Here is a 16,019-nt window from a genome sequence, read left to right on the forward strand (position 1 = left end):
CCCTGAATGGTAATTATTTCACACATGCTCATCAGAAATGATCAAATGGAATAAAATGGTGCATATTACTATTTCCAATCTCAGGATTTCTAGTCCAGAATTAAAAATTTGGGCAAAATTGGATTGACTATTATTCATTTTGCAAATGGTGTGTAAAATCTACTTCCCTGGCGGGATTGGACAGAATTGGACATCCTTCCCTGGTGAAAATGCATCCACTGTTTTACTGTGAACGCTGCTAACCTCCTGAGGCTAATTAGTTAGTGTTTTATGTTCTTATTTTCATTTTCCAGCATCAATAGGTTTTTGTTTTATAGTTTGTTTTTGTCTTATAGTCACCACACTTCTGTGCCCAGAATCAATGTTTTATCTTCACCAGAAATTTTATTAAATCTACGTGTAATGTAAAATAATTAAATATTTGATGTCACTAAGTAACTGAACAAAATAAACTGCTTATATTGCAAGGTAAAAGTGTTGTTAGATTTTTTAGCTGTTAAGATATCCATATGGGCTATTGTTCCTACATCAATTCTTCATTAAAGCAATCCAGGACTAATCCCGCAGCTCTAAATGTTTAACTACCCTTGCTTTTAAAAAGTAACAATCTATGTGTCAATTACTCTTTATTCCAAAGTATTCCATGCTATGATATGTTTCTTGCAAGCAGAACTTGGGCAGCTTATAACCCAGCGGTATTGATATTGATTTCTCTAACTTCAAGTAACCCTTGCTTTCCCTCTCTCTCCGTCTCTCCCCCACCCCAGTTCTCCGACTAGTTTCACTGTTCTTCGGATTAATTTTACTGATTGTATGCCTCCTTGTCACCTCCCCTCAGCCAACAATGAACCATTCTGTTTCCTTGTCATCGTCTGCTTTGATATTTTGTTTTCACACCTTATCCCTCCATATCTCTAGACTCCCTCTCCCCTGACTCTCAATCTGAAGAAGGTTCTCGACCTGAAACGTCACTCCAGAGGTGCTGCCTGTCCCGCTGAGTTACTCCAGCACTTTTTGTCTATAGTTAGAAACAAGATCCCATCATAATTCTAGATCTTCACATATGGGGTGGATAAGCATTGGCAAATAAATTTGTTGAAATGGCAGGCACATAACCTTTGTATTTCAAGATGCTTCCTTCCATCTGGCATTGTGTTCATATATTATTTTTACTGTGCTACATATGAATGTTATATTTAAGCTAGATAAGTCTAAGGAATAATATCAGCTTATTACTTTCACTATTATGTAGCAGGAATACATTTACTGACAGCCAAACATAGGAAGATGACCTTTTTTAAGGTTAAGCCATAAAGTAGTCATGATCAAAAAAGTCTCATGAAGAGTTCTGACCCGAAACATCACCTATTCATGTTCTCCAGAGATGCTGTCTGACCCACTGAGTTACTCCAGCACTTTGTGTCTTTTTTATGATCAAAATACAAAGTTTTACAAATGTTGGAAATAAAAACAGAAACTGCTCAAACTTTTGGCATACCAGGCAGTGTGTGGAAAAAGAGGCATACCATGCCAAAGACAAAATGATGCAAATAAGCAAAGAAAGAAAATATAGTGGAATAAATTAATGGTCCAAAAACAAAACAAAAAGTGCTGGAGGAATGCAGCGGATCATAGATGCATAGATACATAGACAATAGGTGCAGGAGTAGGCCATTCGGCCCTTCGAGCCAGCTCTGCCATTCAATGAGATCATGGCTGATCATCCACAATCAGTATCCCATTCCTGCCTTCCCATACCCCTTGATTCCGCTAGCCCTAAGAGCTCTATCTAACTCTCTCTTGAATGCATCTAGTGAATCGGCCTCCACTGCCTTTTGAGGCAGAGAATTCCACAAATTCACAACTCTCTGTGTGAAAACTTTTTTCCTCATCTCAGTTCTAAATGGCCCCTTATTCTTAAACTGTGGCCCCTGGTTCTGGATTCCCCCAACATCGGGGACATGTTTCCTGCATCTAGCGTGTCTAATCCCTTAATAATTTTATATGTTTCGATAAGATCCCCTCTAACCCTTCTAAATTCCAGTGAATACAAGCCCAGTCGCTCTATTCTTTCATCATATGACAGTCCCGCCATCCCGGGAATTAACCTTATGAACCAACGCTGCACTCCCTCAATAGCAAGAATATCCTTCCTCAAATTAGGAGACCAAAACTGCACACAATACTCCAGGTGTGGTCTCACCAGGGTCCTGTACAACTGCAGAAGGACCTCTTTGCTCCTATATTCAACTTCTCTCATTATGAAGGCCAACATGCCATTAGTTTTCTTCACTGCCTGTTGTACCTGCATGTTTACTTTCAGTGACTGATGTACAAGGACATCAAGCAGCATCAAGGGGCCACAGTTTAAGAATAAGGGGTAGGCCATTTAGAGCGGAGATGAGGAAGAACTTTTTCAGTCAGAGGGTGGTGAAGGTGTGGAATTCTCTGCCTCAGAAGGCAGTGGAGGCCAGTTCGTTGGATGCTTTCAAGAGAGAGCTGGATAGAGCTCTTAAGGATAGCGGAGTGAGGGGGTATGGGGAGAAGGCAGGAACGGGGTACTGATTGAGAGTGATCAGCCATGATCGCATTGAATGGCGGTGCTGGCTCGAAGGGCTGAATGGCCTACTCCTGCACCTATTGTCTATTGTCTATTGTCTATTGTCATCTGTGAAGGGAAATGGGCAGGCAACATTTTGGTTCTGGACTCTTCAGAGTCCTTCAGTGTTTGGTTTTGTGCTCAAGATTCCTGCATCTGCAGTCTGTTTTGTTTAAATTCAAGGTTTAGTTTAAATCCTCAAATAATCTAAGTGATCCTAAAGAGTCTTCCAGTTTACAGTTTTTTGATACTAAGTCTAGCATTATTGATCTTCAACGCCAATTTCTTGGATTTCTTTCAAGTACTGTAATCTAATCTCTTGTTTGGCAAATTCAGGAACAAGTTTAGAAATTTCCTTCTGAAACATAAGGCATTGAAGCTAAGCTTCAGAATCCTCTGTTTCCATAAACTCATCATATAATCTCAACTAAACTAACTCTATAATTACAAATTGCCTTGACAGTAGTGGTACTCTGGTGGTCATTGAAACCTTAGAATTATCAAGTGTTTAAATCCATAACTATGAAGCTAGAATTTCCTGACATGGGCTGTTACCCGTACTTATAGAACGTAGAACATACAACACAGGAAAAGACCCTTCAGCCCACAATGCTTGTGCCAAAAACAATGCCAAGTTAAACTAATCTCCTCTGCCTGCACATGATCATATCCCCCCATTCCCTGCATGTCTACGTGTCTATCTAAAAGCCTCTTAAACGTTCCAATCGTATCTTACACCTCCCACCCTCACCACCACTGGCAGTGTGTTCCAGACATTGGAACATGGAACAGTACTCACATCCTGTATCCCTCACTCTTGGTTAGCAATTCCAGAGAGCCAATTTTGCTTGCCTTCTAAACATGTAGGGAACTGAAGTGGGCGGCCTGAACAAACCATGAGATTTCTTCAGAGGTATTCCTTCGAAAACCTAGCAAGTGCTGCTCCACTTTGCAGCTATTGAATCTGTCTAGTGTTTTTAATATTTTTGAATATCTTTTAAAAAAATTAAAAACTATTAAATACAGAACAAATAATTATTTTTACGAAATTGAATATTTTCCACTCTGATTGCACCTCAAAACTTGTTTTATTTCTTACATTCCCCAGTTCTAATGAAAGATTATCAACCTGACATGTTAATTTAGTTCCTCTGCGCTGATACTACCTGACCTGCTGAGTGTTTCCAGCATTTTCAGTTTTAATTCAAACTTCTAGTATCTGCAATATTATGACTTTTGCACATCAAATGTATGTTCCATAAACTGAGTTACATTGGCACCGCAACCCATAAAGTTCTGATGACATTCAACAATTAATGTTATAATTCAGCGTCTGCTTATCGTTCAGCTATATTAATCTCCAGTATGTCCCAAATTATATTTTCACTGTACACAAACATGCCCTTTAATAATTAGAGCTTTCACTTCCTAGTTTCCTGTCCATAAGAGCCCTATCTGTAAGAAATCTTCATTGTAAATGTCTCCACAGCTGGCTTGATGACACACTGATGCTGGATCTCGGAGATTGATGCCAGAGTGAAATTATTTTTAATTTATGGAAAGGAAAAAATCCATGTCATAGAGATAGTTGATCTTTGTGGACAGTTTCCTTTGACAGTGCCCTGGTCACATATTATCAATGTTCCTGGGTGAATTAAAGTACATTTTTGCTTTTGCAGATAGTGAGTACTGTTAAATTCTACTCTCCTCCCTAAAACTGTTCCCTCCCACCAGACCTTGAATCAGCATTAGTTCAGATGCCTAATTTATATCCAGATCTATTTTACTATCAGAAACTGACAGAAACATGTCAGCTCCTTCATAGATGCTACCTGACAATAGACAATAGGTGCAGGAGTAGGCCATTCGGCCCTTCGAGTCAGCTCCACCATTCAATGAGATCATAGCTGATCATTCTCAATCAGTACCCCGTTCCTGCCTTCTCCCCATACCCCCTGACTCTGCTATCAAGAGCTCTATCTAGCTCTCTCTTGAATGCATTCAGAGAACTGGTCTTCACTGCCTTCTGAAGCAGAGAATTCCACAGATTTACAACTCTCTGACTGAAAAAGTTTTTCCTCATCTCCGTTCTAAATGGCCTTCCCCTTATTCTTAAACTGTGGTCCCTGGTTCTAGACTCCCCCAACATTGGGAACATGTTTCCTGTCTCTAACGTGTCCAACCCCTTAATAATCTTATATGTTTCGATAAGATCCTCTCTCATCCTTCTAAATTCCAGTGTATACAAGCCTGGTCGCTCCAGTCTTTCAACATATGACAGTCCCACCATTCCGGGAATTAACCTAGTAAACCTACGCTGCCCTCAATGACCCACCGGGTTACTCCAGCACTTTGTGTTTTGCTCAATTTCATTTCTTCTTTCATATCCATCATTCAAATGTTGCATCACTATCATCGATCGTCCTGAAAAGGGAGCAATCCATACATTTAGAATAATTGCTGCTGACTATTCAAGATGTATTATGTCATTAAGACAAATTGTGATGGATAAACTGATAATCCACTGCTATTATGCCATTACATCTGTCACTTTTATTATAGAAATGCCTCTTTAGCTTAATAAATAATAAAGTTATTGGGTCACAGATAGGTATAAAACAAATTATCTGTGATAAAGTCGTTAGCTACCTCTCCAGCCTTATTCTCCATGCTAGTAACGTGAATGGTATAATGCTTTTAATAGTAAAATGTGGATTTAATAGGCAATACATTTGCTTTTTTGTGTTAATTGTAATTTGGATGTAGAATATTTAACATTCATTTTTGTCTTTTTATAGGGACATAAAGGACCGCCTGGCCCAAAAGGACCACCTGGTCCCAAAGGTGAAAAGGTAAATTAGATTAATTTTTAAAGTTGGTTTTTCGTTAGTCTGAATTGAGAGCTTAATAGAGTTAAACTTTGTTTTGGCAGCAAGGGAAGAATCAGCTAATCAAGGAACTCAGTGCACATCCAGTTCTATAAACTGCAGCTGCTTCTCGAGTCAATTCAGTTTATTTAAGTCGATGGCGTTAAATGATCTATACCTATCAGTTTGCTCATTGACACGTGCCTGAGACTGAATTGTACCTACTTCCAAAGTACTCAATTAAACTGTTAAACAAACTATTCTGCTCAAGCAGCCTACATCAGATTTTGTATGCATTGCTGGTCAGTCCGCAGTTACACTCATCTGGAATTGTTTGTGCAGTCAAGATTTAGCCAAATGAAAGATAAAACAAGCCTTCATGTGCAGTATATGGTAGCTCGTTGATTTATACTTTAGAGAGGCTTTTAAACTTTCTAAATCTCCAGTGCTTTGCAGTTTCTTTTGATCTTTTTGAGGGGAAATGTTTTGTTTATTTTTATTTGAACTCCATTTATGTAAATGTTCAGTTGTCTACAGAGGGAAAAGCTGGAAGTTTGGTTCTGTGCCAGTGATACTGATTTTCTGAAAAGCTCTGTTGTGGTGCAGCGCAGTATTGGCATAGACAGGGATTTGTAATTAAGTGCCATATATTGCGGGAATATAAATGAATTCAGTTTTTCTAAGTCTTATTACGTTTTTACTAAGTTTTTCTAAGTCCACATTGTAGCCACAAGGGAGTAGCTTCTATACCGTGGAAATGTAGCTGTATGGCTTTGAAACATGTCCTTCAGCCCATCAAGTCCATGCTGACCATCAAGCACCCATTCACTCTCATCGTACATTAATCCCATTTTATTCTCACCACATTTCAATTCACCCCACCCCCCAAAAAAAAACCCCAACAATTCTACGATTCACAAATACACTGAGGGCATTTGACAGTGGCTAATTAACCTACCACCCAGCATGTCCTTGGAATGTGGGAGGAAATGAGAGCACCCAGGGAATACCCGCATGCTCACAGGAAGAAAATACAAACTCCATATGGACTGTACCGACAGATATTGAAATGTATGGAAATATATAATATATAAAATTATTATTTAATATTCTTGAATCCACTGAATTGGGATATTGAAAATTGAATGTTAAATCTTATTCCAAAGAAAACATTTACCTTCCTCACCCTTCTTCAGATCTCCCAAAGCAATACATGCCTTGTAGTTGAAGGTTTGGGACAGACAGTTTGAGAGTAGGCTGCTATCAAAGACAATAATAACGATAGAAAAAAACAGATTCCCCTCACCACCATCCCCTTCCCCCTACCACAATCACTATCTCCCCAGGGCCAAGCTTCAACTCCAGTCTCTGTTCACAGCTGCAATTTATAGCTCACTGTGATGTCAAACAAGCCCTCTTCTTTCCACTCCGTGCTTTGAGCCAGTGCTGCTTTAACACTCTCAGACAGTAAGTACACCAGGTCTAAAACTCCTTTCAAAACCAAGGATTAGTCAGATTCCAGGGTTTTACTGAAGAACTAATTTTTGCCATGATTTTGCACTATTGCTTTAAGATCATCATTTTCCAGAGGGAGGGAGATGAAGCGAGTAGTTAGCCTAGAGGGGCAAAACACACACTCTACCCAACTAACGATCGGTACCACCTCATGCAATGCTCACGGGAACTACCTCACGCAATCCTCTCTGTCACCAAAGCCCAGGACTGATGCAATGAGTACGATCTCTCTGCCCATTTTTTTTCCCTTGTCAGTAAAACTTTGGATATGCAGGGAACGGGGGGGGATATGATCACATGCAGGCAGAGTAGTTTAGTTTAGCTTGGCATCACATTTGGCACGGGCATTGTGGGCTGAAGAGTCTGTTCCTGTGTTGTATGTTCTACGAGTACGGTTAAGAAAGTTTGTTTTATAACATTACTTTTTTATTTGTGCTACATAATTGAACTACAGTGGAAACATAATTGAACTACAGTTGAATGAAGGGTGATAATGTTACACCCCAATAATGGTCCTTTAGAGAGATGTGTGGCCAATGAGTTCATATTGGTCCAGGTTGGGAATGCAAAGTATGAGGAGGACAAAAAAGATCTGCAAGATTATTGAGTTTGAAAAAAAATCAGCCGATGGAGTGCAATATTGGGGATATGTGAGGTTGTCTGCTTCAGTCGGAATAATAGGGAAATAGCATAATATGCAAATGGAGGAGAATGCAAAATGCCGCAGAACAAATAAATCTGAATCTCCTTGTTTTTATATACAGATGGTTAGCATGCACATATAGCAATGTAATTAGGAATGTTGACCTTTTTGCAAAAGAGATAAAATATAAAAGTCTTGCTACAACCATATATAACTTGGTACAACCATGCAGGAATTGGTGAAACAGAACGTGAAATACTATGTACGGTTCTGGTATGTTTTTTAATGTAATTGCATTGGAGGCAGTTCAGAGAAGGTTCACTAATTTGATTGCAGGGATGAAGACCTGGTCTAATAAGGAAAGGATACCCTGTACTCATTAGAATGTGAGGTGACCTTATTAAAACAAATAAGATTCTGCAGGGGGAATGAAAGGATAGATGCTAAGAGGATGTTTCCTTTCATAGGTCCTCAAAACAAGAGATTGCCCATTAAAATATTGTTGAATATTCAACAATATTCAATAAAATCATGATGAAGAAGAATTTCTTCCCTAAGAGTTGTGGCTCTTTGAAATTTTCTACCCCAGAGTGTTGGGGAATCTGAATTATTAAATATATTCAAGGCCAAAACAAACAGATTCTTTGTCAAAAGGGTAGTTAAGGGTCCTAGGCAACAGACAGGTAAGTGGAGCCAAGATGAGGTCAGCAATGATCTTACTGAATGGCAGACGAGTCTCAAGAGACTGTGGACATATTTTCGTTCCTATTCCAATGTTCTGGCAACACCGAGTGCTCTGGGAGCAACCAAACGTTCAGCAGAACTATTTAAGGAGGCCTCCTGGAGCAGATTAAAATAGAATACATGAACCTGACCCAAGTGGTTTCTCTGATTTTTTTAAATCTCCTGCTCACTTTAGAACTCTTTTCCCACAATATTGATCCCACAGATCTCCCCCTGCAACACAAACCCTACCTATGGCCCAGGGTCTACTTGGCATATATATTTTTAAAAACCTTATAGATAAAGGGATCTTAACCATATTGAAAGTAAATGTTTCAATTGAAAGCAAAAATGTCAATGTAAGTAAATCCATTTAACACTCCAGAAATCGCCATCAGATTTATAATTCCTGCCTATTGAGGATCAAAGCTAAAAAAAAAATCCACAATAGATTTTGAGGAAGAGGTCGCTGGTAAGTCTACATTCCTAAATGCCCAGACTCAGACAGAAAAGATAAATACTCCCAAGCAAGTGTCCCTGGTAAACCTACCTTGCAGGATCGGATTGGATTGTTGATTTTGAGTTTAACAGAGTCAGAAGCAGAGTGGGACACTCCGCAATGGAGTGCACTGCAAATGTTACCTGCATTTACCATTTGAGGCCTGCACTGCCTCTTTGGTGTAAAGATCAGCTTGCTTCGAGCTCCACTTATGGAGGAAGTAAGTGAGGGTAGATGGACATGCACCCAGGAAGTGTTTCGGTCCAACATGATCTGGCCCAACCAATTTGTTTGACAAATATTTGTCTGAAAATATTAAGAGGCATTTATTTTAGTTTAGTGTCTCCATTACTATCTCCATGGCAGAGAGGCATTTATTTTATTCAGCATGATATCACCATTAAAATAGAAATAAAAGAATTTTTTTAAAGACATTTACGAATACTTTTTGTAGCAGAAAGGCTGTTATCTGAATGTTTTGTTCACATTGGCTGCATATCGGCTCATTTATAAACAAGGAATGATTTTTAAACAAATGGCTTCAAATAACACTTATTATTTTGTAAAATTCGACCGTAGAATGGGGAGGACAGGAGCAACCAGCTGCATATTACCAAATGTAACAGTTGTACTTTGATTTGTTATTACATTTGTCAGAGGGAATGATTGCTGTCTTGGGAAATGGAAAAGAACTGACTCCCAAACCACTTTAACTGTAATTACTCCAATTTTCCAATTGTTATGATGTTTGGGGTTTCTTGATTGGTTTAAAAATGAGTTCTCCAGACTCGGCTTTAAAAACACACAGTCCTACGGTTCATTGCTGATTCACCTCTACATTATCTGTGATTAAAAACTGGCTCTGGTTCAGTTGGACTCAACTGCCAGGAAAACAAACACCCCAGGATTCTCCAGGAATCCTAAAGGTGGTAACAACTGCCAAGTCCTGACAGTTAAAATTAACTTGCTGTCTGCACACAAACCCATAAGAAAGATCTTATTTCACTGGAAAATTAGAAAAAAAATCTGTTTCGTAATGTCTGGCATGCTGAAGTACAGGACCAAAACAGCCTTTTCAGTAACATTCTGAGGTTCATTTGTCATCACGCTTTCTTAAAAGAAAGTTCATAGAATCTGATAATGATACAGTATTAAAGGAGGCCAATCAGCCCATGAAAGAGCTGTCTTAAATTCCATGCAAATTAAATAGTGATTATCATATTTTATGCATAATTGAGTAATTAATTAATACTTTAATCATCTACGAGGGCAAATCACAAGAATTCTTTCCTTATTGTTTAATATCTTATTCTCTCTCAGGAGAAACAAATCTAACATAAATCAGTGATAAACTGGGTAAATGCTGTGATTGACTCCAACACCGTGAGTTGGGTAGCAAAGGGGCACAGCTGGTAGAGGTGCTGCCTCACAGCACCAGAGATCTGTGTTCAATCTGTGCGCAATCTGTGTGCAGTCTGTGTGGAGTTTGCACCTTCTCCCTGTGACCATGTGAGTTTCCTCCAGGTGCTCATGTTTACTACATCCCAAAATCATGCAGGTTTGTAGGTTAATTGACCTTTGTAAATAAGCGAGTTCGGTATTCCGACTGAGCATGCGCAGGTCATAGGTCGCGGGGGTATAGAATTGTCACCAGCTGATCTATTACATGTAACAAACCTTCGTTTCATCCGTTTTTTCCAGTTTTTCTCCGCATAGGTAAGAAAATATTGTTTTCAAAACTGTTAATTTGATGTGTATATGGTTAATTAGTAAAAACTACGATGATTTTGTCGGGTTTTTTTTTTGTTGCTTTATGCGGCAAGTTCTCCTCAACTCTCCCCGACTCTTGAACTTGTCCCGGAGTCGTGGAACCGTGACCGTGGTGGTGGCGGGCACTGGAGGCAGAAGTTGCCGGCGAAGGTTCACCAGAGAACAGATCGCCACCGACCTAGAGCCGGGGTAAGGCGAGAGATCGCAGCACCCCCTCGCAAACAACAACTCAAGGAAACTTCCCTCCTCGCCGCCGCCGCTCACACCGGGGATGCGGGGCTTCTGAACAACAACTACAACACTTGCGTTTTTCTTAGTTTGCTGCGTTAGAGGGAGACGGGGCCGGGGAAGAGAGTGGAGGAGTGGCACAGATCTCGCTGGCACTGGGGGAGAGAGAGGGAGAGAGAGGGAGGGAGGGAGCAGGCCCGCATGCGGTGACGTTCCTTCACCGGACCCTCTGACACCCTCCCCGTCCCCGCTCTCCTGGCCTTACCCACTGCTCCCTTTACCCCAACTTGCTCCCCACCCTCTCTCTCCCTACCTCTCTCTCTCTCCCTCCCTCTTCCCTCTCTCTCTCCCCTCTCTCTCTCCCAGTCCCAGCGAAATCTGCGCCGCTCCCTCACTCTCTTCCCCGGCTCCGTCTCCCTCTAACGCAGCGTATTAAGAACAAACACAAGTGTTGTAGTTGTTGTTCAGAAGCCTCGCATCCCCGGTGTGAGTGGCGGCGGCGGCGGCAGCGAGGACGGATGTTTCCTTGAGTTTGTTGTTTGCAAAGGGGCGCTGCGATCTCTCGCCTTGCCCCGGCTCTAGGTCGGTGGTGATCCGCTCTCCGGTGAACCTTCGCCGGCAGCTTCTGCTTCCAGTCCCCGCTGCTGCCACTGCGGTTCCACGACTCCGGGACAAGTTCAAGAGTCGAGGAGAGTTGAGGGGAACTCGCCGCATAAAGCAAAACATCCTACAAAATCATCGTAGTTTTTACTAATTAACCATATATACACCAAATTAACAGTTTTGAAAACAGTATTTTCTTACCTATACGGAGAAAAACTGGGAAAAAACGGATGAAACGATGGTTTATTTACACATAGTAGATCAGCTGGCGACAATTCTATGCTTCTGCGACCTATGACCTGCGCATGCTCAGTCGGAATACCGAACCTGCTTATTGATCCTAGTGTGCAGGGAGTGGATGAGAAAGTGGGATAACATAGAACCAGTGTGAATGGGTGATCGATAGTCGGTGTGGACTCGGTGGGCCAAAGAGCCTGTTTCCATACTATCTCTAAAACTATCGGGCTCATCTGTTGTAAACTGGAAAAATGATGTAATTACCTTAAAAACCCTTTCAACCTATTCCTTGACTGATACAAATAATATAATAATATATTCCTTTATTCGTCCCACACCAGGGAAATTTACAGTGTTACAGCAGCAAAGTGAATAGCAAGAGAGCAAGAGATCATTCATTATAAATAAACAAAAGATACATATATTGTCATCAGTTTTCTGTGTGTTCTTAGCTGTTATTGTTGACTCGTCTGCTGGGAGCAGTGCTGGTTGTGCAGTCTCACAGCAGAGGGAAGGAAGGACCTCCTATATCCTTCACGCACTTGGGGTGAAGGAGTCTGTCACTGAAGGAGCTACTCAGTGCAGTGACAGTGTCCTGCGTGGGGTGGGAGTCGTTGTCCAGCAGCAATGTTAGCTTTGCCATCATCCTCCTCTCTCCCACCACCTGCACTGAGTCGAGGGGGCAACCCAGGACAGCGCTGGCCTTCCTGACCAGCTTGTCGAGTCTCTTCCCTTCTGCCGCTGAGATGCTGCTGCTCTAGCAGACCATTCCATAGAAAATGGCCGATGCAACCACCGTGTTGTAGAAGGTTCTTAGGAGTGCCCCCTGCACTCCAAAGGACCTGAGTCTCCTTAGCAGATAAAGTCTGCTCTCGCCCTTTCTGTATAGCGCATCGGTGTTTTCAGTCCAGTCCAGTTTATTGTTGAGGTAGACACCCAGGTACTTATAAGAATCCACCCCCTCGATGTCCATTCCCTGGATGTTCACCGGTGTCGGGACTTATTTGGAGTGGAAGGAGATTAATATGGGCAATAGAGAGAAAACAAATCAATTCTAGGTAGAACACAGCAGTTTGCTGTAAATCCAAAATAAACAAGAATGCTGGATTTAGTCAAGTAATAATCTGGAATTTGGAAAGAAAAACAATTGGTCTTAATATTGGCTCTTCAACGTGACCTAGTGTGAGCAGCACTTGGCATATGCAGTATAATGTTGATAAATGTATAGTTATCCATTTCAGTTGCAAAACAGAAAGACAGAGTGTTATTATAACAGTGTTAATCTGGAAAGTGGAGGGTGTGGGAAGAGGTGAGAAAGGTAGGTAAAGAGAAAAGAAAACTAGTACCCATTGACTGTGAGTGTGGGAGGAGAACATCCCACTGAAATTGGAAAAAAACACTGTTCATACTACTGACTTGCAATTGCCCATGTGGATTATGAGATTATAGTTCCTCCAATTTGCATTTGGCCTTTCCATAGCAAAGGAAAAGGCTGAGGACATAACCCTCAGTTTCCCAGGCACCAGAGATTACCACCCACAGCAAGCATTTTATGTCACTTAAAAGATAGCACCAACACCGTTTCTACAAAATTCTTCATGATAAGTGAGCCAAGGATAAGTGGAAAGGAACTGCAGATTGGTTTATCCCGAAGATAGACACAAAATGCTGGAGTAACTCAGCGGATCAAGCAGGATCTCTGGAGAAAAGGCATAGATGATGTTTCAAATTGGAACCCTTCTTCAGATTGAAAGATAGAGAAAGGGTCAAGTTGGAAAAGAAGAAGCCTTTTCTACTTTCAGTCTGAAGAAGGGTTCCGACCCAAAACATCACCTATTCCTTTTCTGCAGGATGCTGTCTGACCCATTGAGTTATTCCAGCATTTTGTGTATATCTAAAGATAAGTGGGAATGAGAAGGAGAGTTAAAATGACATGCAACTGGAAGCTTGAGTCTCTCCCTCCTAAAACAGATACTTTATTTTGAATTTCACAGCAAGAGATTTCTAGGCACACAGAGGAAGAGATTCAACGCTTCCTTGAATAAATGCAATATCTTCACTGAATGTTCAAAATCCTTGGTCCATATTCATTGGGGTGGTATTGAGAACTTTGAGTTGATATATCAGGAGCACACAGAGTGGTAGAAGGAGCACACCATTCCACAAACTACCCACCAGCCTACTCGACAGACATCTCTTGTTCCATCCACAGAGAGTTTGCAATTCCCACACTGGTCTCATTAATCACCTAATTTCCCACAAAACTCCAGTGGAAATTATTCATTCCCGACCGTGAGAGACTGCCTAAGAAGAAAATTATTGAGTATCAGACTCTCCCTTCAGGAATGTTGCACTTCAGCAGGCCAAGTCCAGCGATGCCATGGGCCAAAATCCGTAATTGATATTGATATCCTTCAATATCCATTCATCATGATTTTACAGTTCTCAATCAAATTCCTCATTATTCCCTGCTTTGCTTCAGAGAGAAAAAACCTCAATCTATCCAAATAATTGTAATTCTTGCGAGAACTCATTTGTGCCCTTTCCAAACGTTCACATCTTCCTAAAGTGAGTACAGTCCAAATGGAGTCAACAAGTGAGATTGTTTGAGTAATTTGTAACACTTTGTAATGGTTCCTTTCTAGAAATTGATGAAGATCTTTTATGGTACTGTTACTAATGTAGATATTTACACCCCAATAAATCTTAAATTAATCGTGAGAATAACAACACTGTCATTAACTAATGTTATCTAGAAATTTAGCTACAGTCTACCAACTCTGTAGTGACGCATGGGTTTAGGTTGAATCACCAGCGAACCTGTACCTGCAACTGTGCTGCTGGAAAAACATTCTGTTTTATTACCTTTCTTTTGACAATAGACAATAGACAATAGACAATAGGTGCAGGAGTAGGCCATTCAGCCCTTCGAGCCAGCACCGCCATTCAATGCGATCATGGCTGATCACTATCAATCAGTACCCCGTTCCTGCCTTCTCCCCATACCCCCTCACTCCGCTATCCTTAAGAGCTCTATCCAGCTCTCTCTTGAAAGCATCCAACGAACTGGCCTCCACTGCCTTCTGAGGCAGAGAATTCCACACCTTCACCACCCTCTGACTGAAAAAGTTCTTCCTCATCTCCGTTCTAAATGGCCTACCCCTTATTCTCAAACTGTGGCCCCTTGTTCTGGACTCCCCCAACATTGGGAACATGTTATCTGCCTCTAATGTGTCCAATCCCCTAATTATCTTATATGTTTCAATAAGATCCCCCCTCATCCTTCTAAATTCCAGTGTATACAAGCCCAATCGCTCCAGCCTTTCAACATACGACAGTCCCGCCATTCCGGGAATTAATCTAGTGAACCTACGCTGCACGCCCTCCATAGCAAGAATATCCTTCCTCAAATTTGGAGACCAAAACTGCACACAGTACTCCAGGTGCGGTCTCACCAGGGCCCGGTACAACTGTAGAAGGACCTCTTTGCTCCTATACTCAACTCCTCTTGTTACGAAGGCCAACATTCCATTGGCTTTCTTCACTGCCTGCTGAACCTGCATGCTTCCTTTCATTGACTGATGCACTAGGACACCCAGATCTCGTTGAACTCCCCCTCCTCCTAACTTGACACCATTCAGATAATAATCTGCCTTTCTATTCTTACTTCCAAAGTGAATAACCTCACACTTATCTACATTAAACTGCATCTGCCATGTATCCGCCCACTCACACAACCTGTCCAGGTCACCCTGCAGCCTTATTGCATCTTCCTCACAATTCACACTACCCCCCAACTTAGTATCATCTGCAAATTTGCTAATGGTACTTTTAATCCCTTCGTCTAAGTCATTAATGTATATCGTAAATAGCTGGGGTCCCAGCACCGAACCTTGCGGTACCCCACTGGTCACTGCCTGCCATTCCGAAAGGGACCCATTTATCCCCACTCTTTGCTTTCTGTCTGTTAACCAATTTTCTATCCATGTCAGTACCCTACCCCCAATACCATGTGCCCTAATTTTGCCCACTAATCTCCTATGTGGGACCTTGTCGAAGGCTTTCTGAAAGTCGAGGTACACCACATCCACTGACTCTCCCTTGTCAATTTTCCTAGTTACATCCTCAAAAAATTCCAGTAGATTTGTCAAGCATGATTTCCCCTTCGTAAATCCATGCTGACTCGGAACGATCCCGTTACTGCTATCCAAATGCTCAGCAATTTCGTCTTTTATAATTGACTCCAGCATTTTCCCCACCACTGATGTCAGACTAACTGGTCTATAATTACCCGTTTTCTCTCTCCCTCCTTTCTTAAAAAGTGGGATAACATTT

The 16,019-nt window shown here is 41.3% G+C and overlaps 1 protein-coding gene across 1 annotated transcript in view; it reads left to right on the plus strand.

Moving 5' to 3' along the window:
- Positions 1 to 16,019, plus strand: part of LOC144608367 (uncharacterized) — a 334,350-nt gene that overhangs the window by 274,038 nt on the left and 44,293 nt on the right. The window contains 1 exon segment of the mRNA XM_078426045.1: positions 5,398 to 5,451. Coding sequence (XP_078282171.1) covers positions 5,398 to 5,451 — 54 coding nt within the window.

Source organism: Rhinoraja longicauda, chromosome 31 (genome assembly GCF_053455715.1).
Source record: "Rhinoraja longicauda isolate Sanriku21f chromosome 31, sRhiLon1.1, whole genome shotgun sequence".
Lineage (NCBI taxonomy): Eukaryota > Metazoa > Chordata > Chondrichthyes > Rajiformes > Arhynchobatidae > Rhinoraja > Rhinoraja longicauda.